The sequence below is a fragment of the Erinaceus europaeus genome, chromosome 12, assembly GCF_950295315.1.
Source record: "Erinaceus europaeus chromosome 12, mEriEur2.1, whole genome shotgun sequence".
Taxonomy (NCBI): domain Eukaryota; kingdom Metazoa; phylum Chordata; class Mammalia; order Eulipotyphla; family Erinaceidae; genus Erinaceus; species Erinaceus europaeus.
In genome coordinates, this window is record NC_080173.1 from 98009348 (window position 1) to 98031064 (window position 21717).

A 21717-nucleotide genomic window follows, 5' to 3' on the forward strand; every position below is an offset into this window, starting at 1 on the left:
GGGGGAGAGAAAGACAGACACCTGCAGATCTGCTTCACTGCTTGTGAAGTGATCCCCCTGCAGGCTCGAACCAGGATCCTTATGCCAGTCCGTGTACTTCGGGCCATGTGCACTTATATCGCTGCACTACGCCCGGCCCCCAGCACTTTTTTTTTTTTTTTTTAAGATATAGTTCATTTATTACTTATGAGATGCACAGAGAAAAACCAGAGCCCCACCTTGGTACTTGTGGTACTGGGAATAAACCGGGAACCTCAAGGCTTACAAGTCACTGGCCATTCCTATGGGCAGAGCCCAGTGATGCCTGACCCGTGGAAGCAAATCCTATGCTGTCTATTGTCTGGACCCCTCCAGCTCCAGAGTCCTTGGAGTGATTTTCCTTGGGCTAACAGGCAACTATTACAGCATACTTATCTTGCCAGGATCAGTTCCCACCTTGACTGAAATCGTTATCTGGTAAGCCAAACCTTAAGCCCTTAATGAAGAAGTCACTGAAACTCCCCAGACTGAGCCAAACAATCTGGAGCCCAGCCAACAGACCAATGATTCCAGCGCCCTGCATGATTTCACTGTTTTATCAAGAATGACTTTTTAAAAAAATATTTTATTTATTTATGAGAAAGATCGGAAGAGAGAGAAAGAAAGAACTAGACACCACTCTGGATTGAACTCAAGACCTCATGCTTGAGAGTCCAATGCTTTAACCATTGAGCCACCTCCCAGACCAAGAATGACTTTTAGAAAAAGAATTATGTATTTATAAAAAAGAAAAGGGGGAGGGGGTCGGGCGGTGGCGCAGTGGGTTAAGCGCACTTGGCACAAAGCGCAGGGACCGGCGTAAGGATCCCGGTTCGAGCCCCCGGCTCCCCACCTGCAGGGGAGTCGCTTCACAGGCGGTGAAGCAGGTCTGCAGGTGTCTGTCTTTCTCTCCCCCCTCTGTCTTCCCCTCCTCTCTCCATTTCTCTCTGTCCTATCCAACAACGAATTGCGTCAACAAGGGCAATAATAATAACCACAACGAAACTACAACAAGGGCAACAAAGGGAGGGGGAGAATGGCCTCCAGGAGCGGTGGATTCATGGTGCAGACACCGAGCCCGGCAATAAACCTAGAGGAGGAAAAAAAAAAAAAAGAAAAGGGGGGAGAGAGAGAGAAAGAGAAAGGGAAAGGGAGAGGGAGAACCAGAGCATCAGTGCGGCAGTTGTGATACCAGGGACCAAACACATTGTCCATCTCGCCTCCAGAACTACCAACTTCACCTACTGATCTTTGTTAAGCAAATAGATGGAAATTGAGGAATGTACTGTGCTTTCCTTTTTAAATATTTATTTATTTTCCCTTTTGTTGCCCTTGTTTTTATTGTTGTAGTTATTATTATTGTTGTCACTGTTGGATAGGACAGAGAGAAATGGAGAGAGGAGGGGAAGACAGAGTGGGGGAGAGAAAGACAGACACCTGCAGACCTGCTTCACCGCCTGTGAAGCGACTCCCCTGCAGGTGGGGAGCCGGGGGCTCGAACCAGGATCCTTACTCCAGTCTTTGCACTTTGTGCCACATGAGCTTAACCCACTGCGCTACCACCTGACTCCACTTTTTTTTTCAAAACCAAGATTATCAAGGCTGAAAAGATAGTGAGAGGTAGGGCCAGGTGGTGGGGCAACTGGTAAAGTATGCAAGTTTCCATACACAAGGACCTGGGCTCAAGACCCTGGTCCCCACCTGCAGTGAAGTAGCTTCACAATCAGCAGAGCAGACTGCAGGTGTCTCTCACTCCCTCTTCTTTTATTTTTTTATTTTTTTAATATTTATTTATTTTCCCTTTTGTTGCCCTTTTTTTTATTGTTGTCGTAGTTGTTGTTGTTGATGTCGTTGTTGGATAGGACAGAGAGAAATGGAGAGAGGAGGGGAAGACAGAGAAGGGAAGAGAAAGACAGACGCCTGCAGACCTGCTTCACCGCCTGTGAAGCGACTCCCCTGCAGGTGGGGAGCCGGGGGCTCGAACCGGGATCCTTACTCTGGTCCTTGCGCCTGGCGCCACATGCGCTTAAGCCGACCGCCTGACTCCCTTGTCTTATTTCTTCCTGTATCTATGATAATAAAATTAAGGGGGGAGGAATGGCCACCAGAGCAGAGCGCTTGATTCACTGTGTAGGCAAGGAGGCCAGCAATAACCTGGTAGCAAAGAAAAAAGAAAAAGAAGAGGGACAAGGTCCCCACCTGCAGGGGGAAGCTCCAGACTGGTGAGCAGGGCTGCAGATCTCTCTCTCTCTCTCTCCTTCTCTATCACCCCCTTCCCTCTTGATTTCTGGCTGTCCTTATCCAATAAGCAAAAATAAAAAATAAGGTAGAGCAACAAAAATGATCACACAGTAGGATACGCAGCAGAAAGGCCATTTCAGAAATCTAGCATTCCCCCGAAATAGAGTTCTCAGCAAGTTCAGAAGTCAACTTCCTGAATCTACTATAAGGATCTATGAGACACGTTACACTAGGTCTAGGGAGAGAGCCCACAGGTCCTTCTTGCTCAAGACGCCACACTTGCTCCACAGGACCAAGAGCTGCAACTGAGCAGAGCTCACAGTGTGTTGACAATACCCCACCTGCAGGTGGGGACAGTTTCACAAGCAGTGAGGCAGTGCTGCAGGTCTCCATCTCCCCGCCCTTCCCTACTGATTTCTCTGTCTCTATCCAAATAAATCAATATTTTTTGAAGTTTAAAAAGAGAAAAAAGTACTAAATGTTGAGACAGAGACTATTAGACCAGGAGTGTGGCAATTTCTTTTTATTATTTAACTTGACAGGACACAGAGAATGTGAGAGGGAGGAAGAAACAGAGCTGGAAAAAGACAGCAGCCCGTACTCATGGTAACATGTGTGCTAAACCAGTGACTCCACTGCCCAGCCGGTAATCCCATCACACACACCCCCCCAACTTGCAACAGATTGCAGAGAGGGAGGTGCTCGACCATATACAAAGCCCTGACCCTAACGTCACTGTATGAGAGAGTGAAATAAAGTGCAGCTCCACCACTTGAGATGTTCTGTCTGTTTTCATGTCACACCAAGGGTAGAACCGAGGACCCCTTACCCCCCCAACACACACACAAACAAGGCATGGCATGCTCTCTTGGCAGATCCAACTTCCCAGCTCCTCAAACCTATTTCCTTTTTTTTTTTTTTTCAGTTGAATGTTTTATTATTAGACTTTCCTTATTTTCCAGCAAGACTGTTGCATCACTGTATAAAAATAGCCCCGGCAAGCACAGTATACTGCAAACTTCAGATAGCACTGGTGCTACTGGCACGGGACTGCACAACTAGCGATACTCCACTGACGGTTATTTCCAGTAAAAACATTAAGTATTCTGATCAGGGGTGGATGTAAACAAATTAAGCATTATATATAAGATTTAAGAAAACAATGCTATCAGAGGTCAGGCAGTAGGGCAACGGGTTGAGCGCACATGGCACAAACTGCAAGGACCTGCTCGGCTCTGGCTGATGGTGGTGTGGGGGATTGAACCTGGGACTTTGAAGTCTCAGGCATGACAGTTTCTTTGCATAGCCATTATGCTAACTACCCCACCCCCAAATATATATTTTTATTTATTTATTTTTCCCTTTTGTTGCCCTTGTTTTATTGTTGTAGTTATTATTGTTGTTGTTGTTGTTGGATAGGACAGATAGAAATGGAGAGAGGGAGGGGAAGACAGAGAGGAGGAGAGAAAGATAGACACCTGCAGACCTGCTTCACCGCCTGTGAAGCGACTCCCCTGCAGGTGGGGAGCCGGGGTTCGAACCGGGATCCTTATGCCGGTCTTTGTGCTTTGCGCCACCTGCACTTAGCCCGCTGTGCTACAGCCCGACTCCCCCAAATATATTTCTATATAGCAGCAAACAAATAAAAACTACGATCTCACTCCCAGGAAGAAGTTGAAAAACATCATAAGAGAAAACACTAGGCAGAACCTGCACTGGAGCTGGTGTATTGCACCAAAGTAAAAGACTCTGGGGGGAGGGGGAGGGCGGGGAGCACAGGTCCTGGAGAAGGATGACAGAGGACCTAGTGGGGGTCGTACTGCTATGTGGAAAACTGAGAAGTTCTGCATGTACAAACTATTGTATTTACTGTTGAGTGTAAAACATCAATTCTCCAATAAAGAAATCAATATATATCATTAACTGTTTTATATCTTTTTTTTTTTTGCCTCCAGGGTTATTGCTTGGGCTCGGTGATTGCATTACGAATTCACTGCTTCTGGAGGCCATTCCCATTTTGTTGCCCTTGTTGCCGTTATAATCATTGCCATTCTGTTGTTGTTGCTGGATAGGACAGAGAGAAATTGAGAAAAGAGGGAAGAGAGAGAGGGAGAGAGAAAGATAGATACCTGCAGTCCTGCTTCACTGCCTGTGAAGCGACCCCCCTGCAGGTGGGGAGCTGGGGCTCGAACCGGGATGCTTATGCTGGCCCTTGAGCTTTGCACCATGTGCGCTTAACCTGCTGCACACTACTGCCTGACTCCTATGACTTGTTTTTATCTCAAAGTTTCTGTATGTTTTTGAATTATAGCACCTATCCCAGTTCAAAATACCACATCTCAAGTGCCTGATGTCATAGCTGCCAACTAGTTAACACAGCTATAAGCAACACGTCAGTTGTCCGGGCGGTGGTGCAGTGGATAAAGCATCAGACTCTTAAGCTATAAGCAACGCACAGCAGTCAAAATAAAAATCAAACAGGTCTTTTTGGGGTGCAACTTAATAGCAGAACTAAATCCAGGGACATGAGGAGAGCCCAAAGTATCCAAAGCAATCTGCAGAGTCAAGTTGGAGAGCTTAAGCCATCACACTTCCAAGACTTAGTCCACAAGCAAGCTCACACCTCTGCTTAAGAGTCAATAATGGTGCAAAGGGAACTCAATGGAGGACAGGGCAGTTTTTCAAGAAATTGTTCTGGAATAACTGAACATAATTATGTGAAATAATCCAGAGATAAGACAAAGAACTTGGGAAAATTATGTCATTCTAGTTTACAGATCTAATGTAAACTGCAATTTCTGAAATAAAACACAGAATAAAGTCTTTGTGACCTCGGTTTTGGCAAGGGCTTCTTCAACATGACACCAAAAAGCACAGTACTTGACACACTTCAAAAGACATTAAAAAATAGAAGAACCAAGGCACAGTCTTATGAGAATGTGCTTGTAACTCAGATCTGATAAAGAACTCAGAGTACATACAGAACTCATACAACCTAGTAAGACCAACAACTCATTTAAAAATAATTTTTTGACAACAAGGGAGACAAGGGCAACAAAATGGAAAAAAGGCCTCCAGGAGCAGTGGATTTGTAGTGCAGGCACCGAGCCCAGGGATAACCCTGGAGGGGAAAATAGTAATAAATTTTTTTTGTTTTGTTACCAGGGTTATTGCTGGCTCGGCATGTGAAGGACAAATTCACTGCTATTGGTGTTTGGTTTTTTTTTTTCTTTCTGCACTTGACCCTGCCAAAAATTTACACAGATTCCTTACCAAAGAATAAGAGAAAAAGGCGCCTTACAATCATTAGAGAACGTGAACTGAAATGAACAGCTGGCCACTGCACACTCACTAGTATATTATACTCCAAAGGACTGCAGTCTGAAGAGCTAGCAAGGATGTGGCCGAAGGAGTGGGGGGCTCAACAGTGGTCATCATAGAAAACGGTTTTGACTGAAGACAGTCACTTATCCGACCCAGCAATCCCATTCCTAAGCTTCTGAGGGCAACTGAAATACGTGCCTCTATCAAGTCCTCAACATGGTCATAGCACTGTATTTCAACAGAGGAAACTTGGAAACAACCCACATATTGATGAGAAGTGCTGTGTCAACATAGCACAAGTCCCCTGGAGGGTACACGCCTGCCCAGTAAACCTCAGAAACATTCACTAAGTGAAAGAAGTCAGACAGTATCTTTTGAAGGATTTTGTTTTGTAACAATACCAAAGCACGGCTCCGATCTGGCTTATGGTAATGCCGGGGATTTAACCTGGAAACTCTAGGACCTAAAGCTTTAAAGTCATTGGCACTACCAGCCCAAAATTTTGTTTCTGATTTTGGTTGGCTGGTGTTTTATTGACACCAAAGTTAGCACCCGGGCTTGGTGTAGGCACTACAAATCCACCACTCCACCCAGTGGCCATTTTTTCCCTTTTTTATTTTATTTGAAAGGAGAAAGGAATATTGAGAAGGGGAAAATGGAGAGGAAGATATAAGAGAAAGACACCTGCAGACCTGCTTTTTTTTTTTTTTTTCCTCTTTAACCAGAGCACTGGTCAGCTCTGGCTAATGGTGTGGGGAACTGAACCTGGGACTTTGAAGCCTGAGGCATGAGTTTGTTTGCATAACCTCTATGCTATCTACCCCTGCCCAACACCTGCAGACCTGTTTCATCATTCATGAAGCATGCTCCTTGTGCACTGTAATGTGAGCACTCAACTGGGTGAGACAATGCCCCCCCCCCGTGTTACACTTTTTTAAAAAAACAGTATTTATTTATTCCCTTGTTTTATTGTTGTAGTTATTGATGTCACCATTGTTGGATAGGACAGAGAGAAATGGAGAGAGGAGGGGAAGACAGAGAGGGGGAGAGAAAGACAGACGCCTGCAGACCTGCTTCACCGCCTGTGAAGCGACCCCCCTGCAGGTGGGGAGCCGGAGCCTCAAACCAGTATCCTTATGCCAGTCCTTGTGCTTTGTGCCACCTGCACTTAACCTGTTGTGCTACCACCGAACTCCCGGTGTTACACTTTAAGATGAGTGAATTCAATGGAATGTAAATAAAGTTGTATAAAAGGTTGATGAATAGGTATATTCATTTAGCAAAAGGTTAGCAACTGTGTATCTAGATAGTAGATATATGGGCATGCAAGGGCCGGCTTAAGGATCCCAGTTTGAGCCCCCGGCTCCCCACCTGCAGGGGTGTCACTTCACAAGCGGTGAAACACGTCTGCAGGTGTCTATCTTTCTCTCCCCAACTTCCCCTCTTCTCTCCATTTCTCTCTGTCCTATCTAAAAACGACGATATCAATAACCACAACAATAAAAAAAAAAAAGGGGCAACTAAGAGAAAAATAAATAAAAATTTAAAAAAAACTTTCATACTTGTGGTCCGGAGGTGGCAAGTAGATAGAGCATTGGACTCTCAAGCATGGGGTCCTGAGTTTAATCCCCGGCAGCACATGTACCAGAGTGATGATGTCTGGTTCTTTCCTATCTTTCTCATGAATAAATAAATTCTTAAAAATAAATAAAAAATTTCATACTTGAAGTTGGGAGGAAAAATTGTGCCAAAGTTAAATCTGTGACAGTTCCTTGCATAAACAAATGTCACAACAAAGGTTTCACTCTTATACTGCTTCAAATATATGATTTTGGCCTTTATCTTCAAAATGAGATCTTCTCAATTTTCACATAATTTTGACCAAAGGTTACCAATATGAATTTTAGCAGATACACCATATAATTTCCATATATAACTAACACTGATAACTTCATAACACTCTCTGGCTTTCTCACTATCTCTCATCCAGCTGGATGCCCTGCTCCCAGTCTGTCCATTCCTTAAATGCTGCTGTCCCACGGGCTCGGCTCAGAGGCCAGCTTTCTTCCTACCAATATGAATGTAACCTCCAAATAAAATACCTCTTTTCCATTGCTCCTACATGCTGACAAAGGGAGTGCGACTGACTCAGGTGGGGAAGAAAGATAAGTAATGCTAAACAGTTCACCACAGACTAAGGGTGAGCTCAAGTCCATGGTGCAGAGAAGGTTTTCAAAGTCAAAGCAGGGCTGACTGCAGCTGGCCCCACCCCCCCTTTCCCTGTGCCCTCAAACCTGACCCACAGTGAGTTAAGAAGCTTCTGACAATCTTCCCCTCCAGCTTGACAGACTGTGAAGTCAGCTCTGTTGTCATTTACCATGGATGTGTCTGCATTACTAATCTGATCTGGCTTCGAGTTGCTACAGCTCTTCTGATTTCAACATCCTCAGACAACTTCAGGAAGCGCTTAGCGACAAGCATGTCAGAGCCAAGTCTGCGGCTGTGTATTACTACTTCCCAGAGGTTGTACAAAGCACCTTTTGTTATCTTCTACTGTCTGTAGGACAGCCAACTAAAAAGATCATTTTCCTGGCTGCCAGGTGGCGGCACAGAGGACACATAAATATGAGATCCCAAGTTAGATTCCTGGCATCCCATGTGCCAGTGGGGTGCTCTGGTTCTCTTTCACTCAGTGAATAAACAAGTAAATTAAAAAAAAAAAAAAAAAGTTTCCTGATACAGACCCTCAAAATATGTTCAGGAATTAAAGAATCAAGAGTTGGGGGCCAGGTAGTAGCACAGCAGGCTAGGCACACATGGTACAAAGTGCAAGGACCGATGTAAGGAACCCAGTTCAAGCCCCCGGCTCCCCACCTCACAGGCGGTGAAGGAAGTCTGCAGGTGTCTCTGTTTCTCTCCCCCCTTCCCCTCCTCTCTCCATTTCTCTCTGTCCTATCTAAGGACGACATCAATAACAACAACAATTACAACAACAATAAAAACAACAAGGGCAACAAAAGGGAAAATAAGTATTTTTTTAAATATCTCAAATATTTATCAAATATCTAATTTATCAAATATCTCACTTGATTCTCGTCTTTCAAGAAGTATTTATCATTTCTTATTAGTATTTAATAAGTATTATCATGATTTACATGACAATATAATTCCACACCACTCCTGACACCTAAGATCTGTGTTCCTATCCCCCCTCCAACAATAATACACACACATATCCACAAACACAATTCTTGATTCTTTTCTCTTTTTTTAAAGTGATTTGTTTTGGTTTCTTTTTTTTAAGAATTTATTTATTAATGAGAAAGACAGGAGAGAGAAAGAACCAGACTGGCATATGTGCTGCCGGGGATTGAACTTGGGATGTCATCCTTGAGAGTCCAATACTTTAATCACTGTGCCACTCTTTTTTTTTTTTTTGCCTCCACGGTTATGGTACCTGCTCCTGGAGGCCATTTTTCCCCATTTTGTCCTTTTTCTTTATTGTAGTTGTTATTATTACCATGATTGTTGTTGGGTAGGACAGAGAAATTGAGACAGGAGGGGAAGACGAAGGGGGGAGGGACAGATAGACACTAGGAGTCAGGTGGTAGCGCAGCAGGTTAAGCGCATGTGGTGCAAAGCACAAGGACTGATGTAAGGATCCCAGTTCAAGCCCCCGGCTCCCCACCTGCAGGGGAGTCGCTTCACAAGTGGTGAAGCAGGTCTGCAGGTGTCTGTCTTTCTCTCCCCGTCTTCCCCTCCTCTCTCCATTTCTCTCTGTCCTATCCAACAACAATGACAGCAATAACCACAACAAGGTTAAACAACAAGGGCAACAAAAGGGAAAATAAGTAAGATACAGTAACTCTTAGACACAGTCATTTACTCTGCTTCACAAACCCATGTCGGGAGGCTGAGGGAGGCCAGTGGAAACAGAAGATATGCACTAGTGGTGCTGAGACTTGCTCACACAGACAGGGAGTGTTTATGAAAGCTGTAAGAGTGGTCAGCAACATAATTCCAGACAGAGCTAACAGCACAAAAACCTACATACTTCATGAGATATTCTGTGGGAGTGGGGAATTAGGAATCAGGCCACGGTTCCGTACGTGCCAAGCTCATAGAATATTCTGACAGCACTGTCCTTTGTGGTCCTTACAAGGGCTTCAGAGGCTAAATAAATGAAGCACTAGAAAAGAACACCTTGATAACACTTTTTTTCTTAAATATTTTATTTATTTATTAGAGAGAGTGACAGGAGAAGAGAAAGAATCAGACATGACCCTGATACATGTGCTGCCGCACTGAATCGAACTCTAGAACTCATGCCTGAGAGTCCAGTGCCTTATCTGCTGCGCCACCTCCCGGACCACCCTTGATAAAACCTTAGTCTATGTGGCCTGGCCTACTCAGTAGAAAGAGATAACTATAGGATTTCAGGAGCCGAGATCAAGCTAATCCAGCAGTAACTGGTTATCAGTTTGCACTTTCCACAACACTGTGACTTCCTACTCTTCACTTCCGTTGAGTATTTCAGTATTGCAACTTTACTGAGTCGATCTTCCTCCGCTGAGCCCTAAGCAGGAGAGCAAAGTGTAGTGAACACTTTTTCAAATCATAGGTCCTCAAGTTCACCTGGAGTGTTAGTATATGTCAGACGCAATCTGTCTTTATTTCCACTAAGCCCTTCCCTTCAAAAAGATTCAAGCCTCTACAAGACTTTCATTCTACTGACTGGAAAACATTTGATTCTCTGATCACAAAGACTTAAAATACCAGGGGGAGAAAAGTCCTGCTACGGAAGGAAACAAACAGGAAGTTCAGAACCCTTCTTAGTATTATTACTTGACAACCCAAAGCATTGAGTATTTATTACTCAACTCTATGCAAAGATGCTCCTTTGATACTCAGTAGCTTCTGCTCTGACAATATCCCCAAGAAACCCCATTAGCTTGGCTCATCATCTCTCTAGTCTCCTACAGCTGGTTCAAGCTCTCCAGCCCTTGGGAACAAGTTAATAACACCACTTGAAAACAGATTCCGCCCCCCAGAAAAAAGAAATCCAACAGCCCACCGGTACTGTCACCAGCCCTTCCCACACTTACCAGTGCCATAGGGAGGATGCGGCCAATGGCAGTGAGCATCAACGGCCTGAAAAAATACAGGTGGTAGTTTCAATTTTCATTTAAAATTCTTACTTGCCAACTGCCCGAAAAAATTTCAAGCCTACACGAATGGGAATGGGGCTCCGTGATTCAGCCTGAGTTAAGCCACTTCACAGTCCGATCACACTTGTTTACAAACACTGATGGTCACTAATCGAAAACACAGATGAAGGAAAGGAGTCAGTTGTGGGCTGGCTCTCAGTTCTGAGATGGAGTGTGACAGGACACAGGAAATCTACCTCAAGAGACCAAAATGGATGAATCCAGGTTTGGAGCAAAGGAAGTGAGGCAAGAAGACACTGAAAGGACACGAGGAAGAATCAGGCGAAGGCGCAAAGCAGCAGGCAAACCCCAGTGGGTGGCTCACCCTGAAGATCTAGCCAAGTGCCAGTCTTTGCTGCCCCCGGACTCGCACCGACTACAGTAAGCGCCACAAAAGGTCTCTGGCATCTCATCAAAACATTGTTCCCTTTCGTTTTCTTAATTCTCTTCCTTTCTCTCCCTCCCCTCCTTTCTTTCTTTTCCCACCAGGGTTATCACTGGTGCACAATTCCCCCATTCCTGGCAGTCACGCTTTCCCTTTGTTTTTGAGACAGCACTGTCCCTGCCATCCATTTCCCCTGTGACAGGACGAGAGAGGCACCTGCAGCACTGCTCTGTGCCCCGGGGGTCAGGACAGGGTCCTCATGCATGGTAACAGAAGTGCTCGTGTGTGAGCCACCGCCCAGCCCTACATTCACACTGACAAATCTTTATTAATGGTAGAGAGAGAAAGGGAACCAGAACTCCACTCTGGTCCGGGCAATGCCAGGTATCAAAGTGGGATCTCCTGCTTTTTAAGGCCAGCACTCCAGTCACCAGCAACACTCCTTTCACTTTGTCTCCACAGGTTCACTCAAGGCACCACATGTCAAGTGTGTTTTCAACATCACAGTAAAAACTACAGGTAGAAAGATTTCTCTCCAGTCTAACCTCAGCCTAGTCCCAATAAGGTGTCTGATCATTAAAAGCAATACAAATAAATAAATCAATCCGAAGAACTCACTAAATCAATATGGGGACTGGCTATACCTGGTTTACTAGATGCAAGGACCTGGTTTCAAGCCCCCACTCCCCACCTGCAGGGGGGCATACTTCACAAGCAGTAAAGTAGGTCTGCAGATGTCTATTTCTCCCCTTCTCAATTTCCCTTTGTTCTATCCAATTAAAAAAAAGAAAAAAGAAAGGCCAGGTGCTGGTGCACCTGATTGTGCACGTTACTATGTGCAAGGACCAGGGTTCGAGCTCTTGGTTTCCACCTGCAAGGGGAAAGCTTTGCAAGTGATAAAATAGGGCTGCAAGTGTCTCTCTTCCTATCATCCCTTTCGACTTCTCGCTATCTATTAATAAATATAATTAAAAATTAAAAATTAATAATTACTTTTTTTTTTTCCTCCTCCAGGGTTATTGCTGGGCTCGGTGCCTGCACTATGAATCCACTGCTCCTGGAGGCCATCCCCCCCCCCTTTTGTTGCCCTTATTGTAGCTTCGGTGTGGTTATTATTATTGCCCTTGTTGACGCAATTCGTTGTTGGATAGGACAGAGAGAAATAGAGAGAGGAGGGGAAGACAGAGAGGGGGAGAAAAAGAGAGACACCTGCAGACCTGCTTCACCGCCTGTGAAGCGACTCCCCTGCAGGTGGGGAGCCGGGGGGCTTGAACCAGGATCCTTACGCCGGTCCCTGCGCTTTGTGCCACATGCGCTTAACCCACTGCGCCACACCGCCCGACCCCCTGCTTTTTTTTTTTAAATGGCCACCAGCGGGGCCAGGTGGTGGTGCACCCAGTTGAACACACATTACAGTTCACAAGGACTTGGGTTCAACCTCCTGGTCCCCACCTATAGGGGGAATGTTTCACAAGTGGTGAAGCAGGGCTCCAGGTGTCTCTCTCCTCTATCATCCACTTCCCTCTTGATTTCTGGCTGTCTCTATCCAATAAATAAAGGTAATAATAAACACATTTTTAAGAAAGCAAGAAAAAAAAAATGGCCACCAGGAGCAGTGGATTTATGGTGCTGGTACCAAGCCCCAGTCAAAACCCTAGTGACAAGAAGGAAGGAAGGAAGGAAGGAAGGAAGGAAGGAAGGAAGGAAGGAAGGAAGGAAGGAAGGAAGAAGAGAGAGAGAAAGACAGAAAGGAAGGGCCCAGGGAGACAACATAATGGTTACAACAACAAAAAAAAAAAAGACTTTTGGGTGGCTGGGCGGTAGCACAGTGGGTTAAGCACACATGGCACAAAGCACAAGAACTGGCAGTTCGAGCCCCCAGCAGGGGGGTTGCTTCACAAGTGATGAAGCAGGTCTGCAGGTGTCTGTCTTTCTCTCCCCCCGTCTTACCTTCCTCTCTCAATTTCTCTCTGTCCTATCCAACAACAGCTATAACAACAATAACAAGCACAACAAGGGCAACAAAATGGGAAAAATAGCCTCCAAGAGCAGTGGATTCGTAGTGCTGGACCGAGCCCCAGCGATAACCCTGGAGGCAAAAAAAAAAAAAAAAAAGACTTTCATGTCTTGAGTCTCCAAGCTCCCATGTTCAGTCCCCAGTACCACCATAAACCTAAGCTCTACAAGGAAGAGAGAAAGAACCAGACATCACTCTGGTACATGTGTTGCCAGGGATTGAACTCAGGTCTTCATGCTTGAGAGTCCGTGCTTTATCCACTGCACCACCTCCTGGACCACCTGGCTCTCTCCCTATCTCCCCTTTCCTCTCAATTTCTGGCTCTTTCTATCAAATAAGTAGATTAAGAGAGAATGAGAGAAAGAAAGGAAGAGGAAGAAAAAGAAAGAGAAAGGAAGAAAGAAAGAAAGGAAGAAAGAAAGAAAAGAAAGAAAGAAAGGCAGGCAGGCAAGCAGGCAGAGGTGGCCTATGAGGTGGCACAGTGGCTAGAGTGTTAAGATTCTGAATGCATTAGGTCTTGGGTTCAACCTTCAGCATCCCTCTGGGTGTGGGTGTGTGTATGTGTGCGCATGCGCGAGTCTCACCTCTTTCTCAAAACAACAACAAAAAAATCTTTTAAAAAACTAAGTAAGAAATAAAGAGGTGTTGACAGCCAAGAAAATGCATATAGAATTAAAAAGTCAGCCCACCAGTATGTTCCTGCAGCCACTAAGTCTATCTGGCCCAAAACTTTCAAACAATGCCCCGTCTCTTCCAGCGACTCCTCCTATAAGGCATCAAAGGAGGGGTTAAGACCAGATACTACCATCGACGCAGGTTTTCTGGTTTCCCTCTTCCAGGGAACACCTCATGGGCTCCAACAGCTTGTTTCAAAGACAGAGCGAATGCCTGCCATTCTCACCAACCTTAAGACATGTATCCCTGCTTTTACCTTCTTGCATATGAAGGCATCCAGAAAGAAAATATTTTAAAGTTAATTTCCTTCTTATAGACCTACTAGTTTTTTCCAAAATGGAGACCCCCAAATCTTCATCTGCAATATTACTACCTTTAGATTCATGATTAGTTAACAATTTGTTCTGCTTTATATGTTAACTCTTTTTTAGCCACCAGGTTCCAGATGCTACCATGATGCCAAAGGAACTTCCCAGGGCAGATGACCCCACTAATGTGTCCTGAAGCTCCACCTCCCCAGGCCCCACCCCACTAAGGAAAGAGAGAGACAGGCTGGGAGTATGGATTGACCTGTCAACAAAGCCCATGTTCAGCAGGGAAGTAATTACAAAAGCCAGACCTTCCACCTTCTGCACCCCATGATGACCCTAGGTCCATACTCCCAGAGGCATAAAGACTAGGAAAGCTAGGGGCCAGCTGGTGGCACACCTGGTTGGGTGCAGGTTACAATGTGCAAGGACCAGGGCACAAGCCCTTGGCCCCACCTACAGGAGGAAAGCTTTGTAAGGGGTGAAGCAGGGCTACATGTATTTCCCTCTCTCTCTCTCTCTTCCTTCCCTCTTGATTTCTGGCTGTCTCTATCCAATAAATAAAGACAATATTTTTTAAAAAGCTATCAGGGGAGGGGATTGGATACAGAGTTTTGGTGGTGTGAATTGTGTGGAATTGTAGCCCTCTTCTCCTATGGTCTTATCAACATTTCCGTTTTATAAACATTTTTAAAAAAAGACTCCTAAGGGCTGTGTTGTGGAACACTTGGCTGAGAGCACATTACGGTGCACAAGGACCCAGGTTCAGGGCCCTGGCCCCCATCTGAAGGGGGAAAGCTGCACAAATAGTGAGACAGAGCTGCAGATGTCTCTCGCTGTTTCCCTATCTCCCCCCTAATTTCTCTGTCTCTATCCAATAGTATATAAATGAAATAAAATAAAGAAACTAGGCACAAAAGAGGTCACATATTACACAGTTCTTTTTACAGAGGTAAATCTAGAGAAGTAGAAAACATATTAACGCAGTGAGTGCTCAGTGGATGCCAGGTTTACTTCCAGGGCACTGAAATATACAACTAGACCGGGACGATGGCTATACCAATGTAAGAACAGCAAACACTAGGGGCTAGGCAGTTGCACAGCAGGTTGAGCACACGGTGCAAAGTGCAAGGGCCAGAGAAAGGATCCCGGTTCGAGCCCTCAGCTCCCCACCTACAGGGGGTTGCTTCACAAGCGGTGAAGCAGGTCTGCAGGTGTCTGTCTTTCTCTCCCTCTTCTCGATTTCCCTCTGTCCTATCCAACAAGGGCGACAAAAAGGGAAAAAAAGCCTCCAGGAGCAGTGGATTCATAGTGCAGGCACCGAGCCCCAGAGATAACCCTAGAGGCAAAAAAAAAAAAAAAAAAAGCAAACAATGAGAGACTTTACAGCAGTCAATTATAATTTAAGTGGGGTCTTAAAAAATTGGTTCCCAGTTGTGTATGTGGATAGAATGTGTCAAGTGACGTTTTTCTTTAAGGTGATAAATCAAGGTAGTTTTAAGACTTCAGGATTCATCAAGATAACAGAGCTCCCAGGGTCATTATGGGGTGCAGAAGGTAGAAGGTCTGGCTTCTGTAATAGCTTCCTGATGAACATGGGTACTGGCAGGTCGATCCATACTCCCAGCCTGTCTCTCTCTTTCCCTAGGGGGTTAGTGGTCTGGGGAGGTGGAGCTCCAGGACACATTGGTGGGGTCATCTACCCAGGGAAGTCCGGCTGGCATCATGGTAGCATCTGGAACCTGGTGGCTGAAAAAGAGTTAAGATATAAAGTAGAACAAATTGTTAACTAATCATGAATCTAAACGCTGGAATATTATAGATGAAGATTTGGGGTCTCCATTTTGGAAATAGCTAGTAGGTCTATTTCGGGTATATTCCAAAGGGCCCATGACTTTACTGGTTTTGGAGAGCCTGACATCTGATATGCAGGACCCACGTTATAGTCTGGAAAGATGATATCATGGCTGAAAAAGGGCTAGAAAGCTGAATGCGGGAAGAGAGTAACTACCAAATATGGGAAAAGTGTGTAAATACCGTTGACCGTAAAGCTGTCAGGGAAGGGGAGGGGATACGGAGGTCTGGTGGTGGGAATCGTACCCCTCTTCTCCTATGGTCTTGTCAGTGTTTCCCTTTTATAAATAATTTTTAATTTTTTAAAAAGATTTCATTTATTTATGAGAAAGAAAGGAGGAGAGATAAAGAACCAGATATCACTGTGGCACACGTGCTGCCGGGGATTGAACTTGGGACCTCATGCTTGAGAGTCCAAAGCTTTACCACTGTGCCACCTCCCGGATCAAAAAATTTAAAAAATAAATAAATAAAACAATGAACCCCCACACACAAAAAAGATAACAGAGGTCAGGCAAATCTTACACTCCAAAGGGGTCTTTTCCTCCCCAGGCTATCCTATTTCTCAGAAATTAGGAGACTTTGTAGACAAAATGGGAGTCAGACTGAGTCTTCACGAGCTAACTAACACACCCATACACAGCGCACTTTCTCCTGAAGCCTTTGTGGATGCTATCAGCGCACAGCCTCGACGAAGGGCTGCTGGATGGACGGCCTGCGGTGTGCTGCTGTTCCCATAAGACACTTCACCAACCTCTTTTCTTTATTATTTAATGTCTGTTTTCATTTTTACATTATTTTTTAAAAGGAGAACCCCCTCATACTGAAATGATTCTATTCTGATTGCTTAGCTCTGGCTTACAGTGGTGCTAGGTAGTGAACCTAGAGTCTCAGAGGTTCAGGCATGAAAGGCTCCTAGAGACACTATGCTACTGCCCCAGCCACCTCCTCATTCATTCATTCATTCATTCATTTTCACTAGGGCTATCACTGGGGCTCAGTGCCTGTGTGGCTTCTGGCTGCCATTTTTTCCCTTTTAAATAAATGGTGAGAGGGAGGGAGAGAAGGTGGAGTGGAGTGGAGTAGCACTGTTTCACCACTTATCAAGCTTCCCCATCAGCACTCCCATCTGGTGGCCAGGGTTTGGAATCCAGGCGTTCACACATGTTGACAAGTGTGCTCTACCAGCTGGCCCCTGCCTGACCTATTTATTTACTTCGATAGAGGCCAAGAGTCAGAGCAAGAGAAAGAAAGGAGCACAGCTTCGCTGCCTGTGAAGTTTCCTCCTGCAGGGCGGGTCGTCCCTCAGGACAGAGTGCTTGCACTCTACTGCGCGCATCGCTGCCCAGACCCCACCTTATTTAATTCTTTCTGTATCTTTGCACCACCACTCCTTTTTTTCTTTTTTAAAAATATTTAGTTATTCCCTTTTTGTTGCCCTTGTTATTGGATACGACAGAGAGAAATGGAGAAAGGGAAGCCAGAGGGGGGCGGAGAGAAAGACACCTGCAGACCTGCTTCACCGCTCATGAAGCGACTTCCCTGCAGGTGGGGAGCCGGGGGCTCGAACCAGGATCCTCACGCTGGTCCTTGAGCTTTGCACCACCTGCGCCTCTCCTGCTGCGCTATCACCCGACTCCCTCCTTTTTTCTTTTTTTTTATATTTATTTATTCCCTTTTGTTGCCCTTATTGTTTTATTGTTGTAGTTATTGTTGTCATCGTCGATGTTGGATAGGACAGAGAGAAATGGAAAGAGGAGAGGAAGACAAAGAGGGGGAGAGAAAGACAGACACCTGCAGACCTGCTTCACTGCTTGTGAAGCGACTCCCCTGCAGGTGGGGAGCCGGGGCTCGAACCGGGATTCTGACACTGGTCCTTGCGCTTTGCACTACGTGCGCTTAACCCGCTGCGCTACCGCCCGACTCCCCCTCCTTTCTTTCAAATTACATCACTGGAGCACCTATGATTTACCAGATGGTTATCACATGAGCAGTTTATCAGCACCTGCACGCAATTCCCACCACCACTTTTTGTCACCATCACACACAGTCTCCAACACTCTCTCAACCCTCACCCACCTCTCCGCTTAGTCTTTGGCTCTGTGCAATAGACCAGAGTTAGTGTAAGTTTCACCTTATTCATCTACGAGGTAAGTCCTCCTGATAGTCATTCTCCTCTGGCTCACTTCACGTGACTGCTTCAGACACCAGCAGGATGCAGGAAGGAGCAGTCTGCATCAGGGGAGTAGATCTACCCACTGTGTTGGACCTACCTTGTTAACTACTCATCTGCTATAGGGACTGTGGGCTTTTCCATATTTGTGCTACATTTGAACAGTGGTGCTACAAAGAGAGGTGTTGTGCACGTATCTTCGAGTATGTGTTTTGTATTCTTTAGATATATTCCCTAGGAGAGAAATTACTGAGCTGTTTCCAGAAAGAGACAGAGGGAAAAGGAAAGACACCACAAGCTAAGCCTGCGCCGATGCACGACAAGGCTGGGCCCTGCGCAGGGTCATACTGCTGGCCCTTACCTCTGGGTCTTCCATGATCTCTCTCCCTGCCATCCCCACACGTTCAGACACCACTGGTTTACTTTCCGCTGCAATTTATCACTTTGCATCGCCATGGATTTTATGGTGTGTCTACTTCTTTCTCCTATTGCCTCATCTGGCATACTTAGGATACACCAGTGACATTTACACAGGGGCTTATTCTCTTTATATTGCTGAGAAGTATATTGTTCCATGGGTATGCCACCACTTACTTGTTCACTCATCTGTTTGTGGCTATTTGGGTTTGAGTGTATTGTAAACAAAGCTGCTAAAGATATCAAAACAAAAACAAATGGAAGGCAGTCAACTGTCATGGAGAAATCAATGTTAATAAGCTCGCAAAAATAAAAAACATTCAACATGTTTTACTATAGAATTACTAAAATTCTAAATTTTAAAGCATTCACATTGCAGACATAATTACTCACTTTTGCAGCTACTCGTTACCAAACTGGACATAACCTACTTTTATTATATTTATTATTTATTATTATAAGTAATGAGTGAAATGCAGTTACATGTCGACACCTGAAATACATCAGGAAAGCTATCCAGTCTAAGTGCCACTCAGGCAGTTTGTATTCTGCTCCCACTCTGGTAAAATTTTTCAGTCTGAATATTGGACACATTCACCAGCCAAAAGGACACTCTCTTTCTGACTCAATCATTCCAACTTTTTGAGTACTTCCACATGAATATAATGTGAAACATCTAGCTTCATCTCTGAAGATTACATGAGATCTGTGGTTGTTTCAGAACTGCCAAACCAGGGAGTCAGGCGGTAGCGCAGCGGGTTAAGCGCAAGGACTGGCATAAGGATCTCAGTTCGAGCCCCCGGCTTCCCACCTGCAGGGGAGTTGCTTCACAGGCAGTGAAGCAGGTCTGCAGGTGTCTGTCTTTCTCTCCCCATTTCTCTCTGTCCTAACAACGACGACATCAATAACAATAGTAATAACTACAACAATAAAACAAGGGCAACCAAAGGGGAAATATGTTTTTTTTTTAAATTGCCAAACCTAATTCCAACACGTGCACCTAAAGCTAGGGACACATACCCACTGAGTCTACTTGGTTAAATATATGTATGTATGGTTAGAATTCTGTCAGCAGACGTCATGAAAGCCTTTGATAAACACATACTCTACTTACAAACAGAATCATCAAGTAAAAACTGGAGGTTAAACTCCCAACTACTGCTTGTTTATGAGAATGAGAACAGAGCATCACTGGCATATGTGATTCGAAGGACAGACCTCAGGACCTCAGGCTGGGGAGCTCAACGCCCTTATCTGTTGTACAACTCCCTGAACTGCAATAAGAGGATAACAAATAGAAAACTGGGGGGGGGGGGGAGGGGTTGTCAGCTCCAGGGTTTCACCACTCTGGGCTGACTCTTTCAGACAGAGACAGAGGCAGAGAGAGAGGAAAAGAAGTCACAGCACCAAAGCTTCCTTTACTTGGCAGGGGCCGGGCTCCAACCTGGCTTGCAAAGACGGCAGAAAAATGCTCTTTACAGGCAAGCTATTTGCTGGCCCACTTTCACATTTATTGACCTGATCAACAAGTTGTCCTTACTGAAAACAAAATGGCCAGGCAATTTTTTCCAAGTATTATTATGCAAAGAAAAAATACAACACTGTATGTCAGAATTCAGGCCTTGGCTTATAAATGCTTCCAATCAGCATTAAGTACATATCAATAATTTATGAATAAACTATTGAATTGACAGAAAAGTGATGTTTTGCTATGTTTCTCTTTTTTTTAAATGTATTTTATTTGTGGGGGTCGGGCGGTGGCGCAGTGGGTTAAGCGCATGTGGCGCAAAGTGCAAGGACCGGCGTAAGGATCCCAGTTTGAGCCCCCAGCTCCCCACCTGCAGGGGAGTCGCTTCACAGGCAGTGAAGCAGGTCTGCAGGTGTATTTCTCTCCCCGTCTTCCCCTCCTCTCTCCATTTCTCTCTGTCCTATCCAACAACGAACAACATCAACAATGGCAATAATAACTACAACGAGGCTACAACAACAAGGGCAAAAAAAGGGGGGAAAAATGGCCTCCAGGAGCAGTGGATTCATGGTGTAGGCACCGAGCCCAGCAATAAGCCTGGAGGAAAAAAAAAAGTATTTTGTTTTTTATTTTTGAGTGATATGGAGAGAGACACAGACACAGAGATACACCAGAGCATTGTTCGGCTCTGGCTTATGGTGGTGCAGGGGATTGAACCTGGGACTTTTGAGGCTCAGGCATGGGAGTCCTTTTGCATAACCATTAATGCACAATGTTTTCTGCATTATCATCTTTTAGGTCTCTCCATATTCGTGTGTAATGTCACTGTACTGTGACTTCTTCGTTTATTAATTCAACCAACACTTCATCTAGCACCTCCTGTGTGGCGGGCGCTGGAAGGGTGGTCGCGAACACAGCTGGCCGGCCTGCCCCAGACACACTGGAGCCTAGTAGTCCCTGCGCACATCCACTGCCATAACCTGCTATTGTGCATCTCTTCCAATATCTTCCCGTTTTCAGTTCCTCTTCGCAAGTTCTTCCTTCCAGTAGTTGCCTAGCACATCCTCATTCAGCATCTCGGCGAGCGCTGTTTATTCTAACTGGGTTCCGTGCTTTTCAGGTGCTGTACAATGATGATGTAAACCTGAGCAGGTTCCTCAGTACCTGAGCCTCAGTCCGTCTACAGCATGAGGAGACTGCCTGCCTGTGCGGAACTGATGGCAATGAAGCCCGTAAAGGGCCCAGCACATCTGTGCCCAGACAAGTGTTGGCTGCTTACGGTTGTAGAGGGAGGAGAACAAGAGCCAACAGTGGGAATATTGCTTCCCAGGTTCTCTGTAGTTTTTTTTAATTACCTCCAGATTTTATTGTCTTCATAATAAACAAAAGAAGCAGCTTGGAATTGTATTGCTTGGCCATTTCTCATAGTCCTTTCCTATTTAAAATGTTTGCAAAACAAGGGTAACAAAAGGGAAAATAAATAAATATTAAAAAAATGCTTGTGCCATGTGCGTTTAACCTGCTGCGCTACTGTCCGACCCCGCTAACTTTATGTTTTAAGGGGAAATGAGAAGTGTGTGAAATCACATTGACAGTTGTCTAAGTACAAGTATGCCAGAGTTGTCCCTGT

At 45.1% G+C, this 21717-nt stretch overlaps 1 protein-coding gene across 2 annotated transcripts in view; it reads right to left on the reverse strand.

The window, feature by feature from the left end:
• Nucleotides 1-21717, reverse strand: part of ARIH2 (ariadne RBR E3 ubiquitin protein ligase 2) — a 63615-nt gene that overhangs the window by 32572 nt on the left and 9326 nt on the right. Inside the window, exon 2 of one of the 2 annotated variants that reach the window (XM_016192735.2) lies at nucleotides 10689-10734. The exons of the other annotated variant lie outside the window; for it this stretch is intronic. Within the exon in view, the coding sequence (XP_016048221.1) occupies nucleotides 10689-10727 (39 nt within the window). The 5' untranslated portion in view covers nucleotides 10728-10734. The remainder of the gene's footprint in view (nucleotides 1-10688; nucleotides 10735-21717) is intronic. 2 annotated transcript variants of the gene reach the window in all.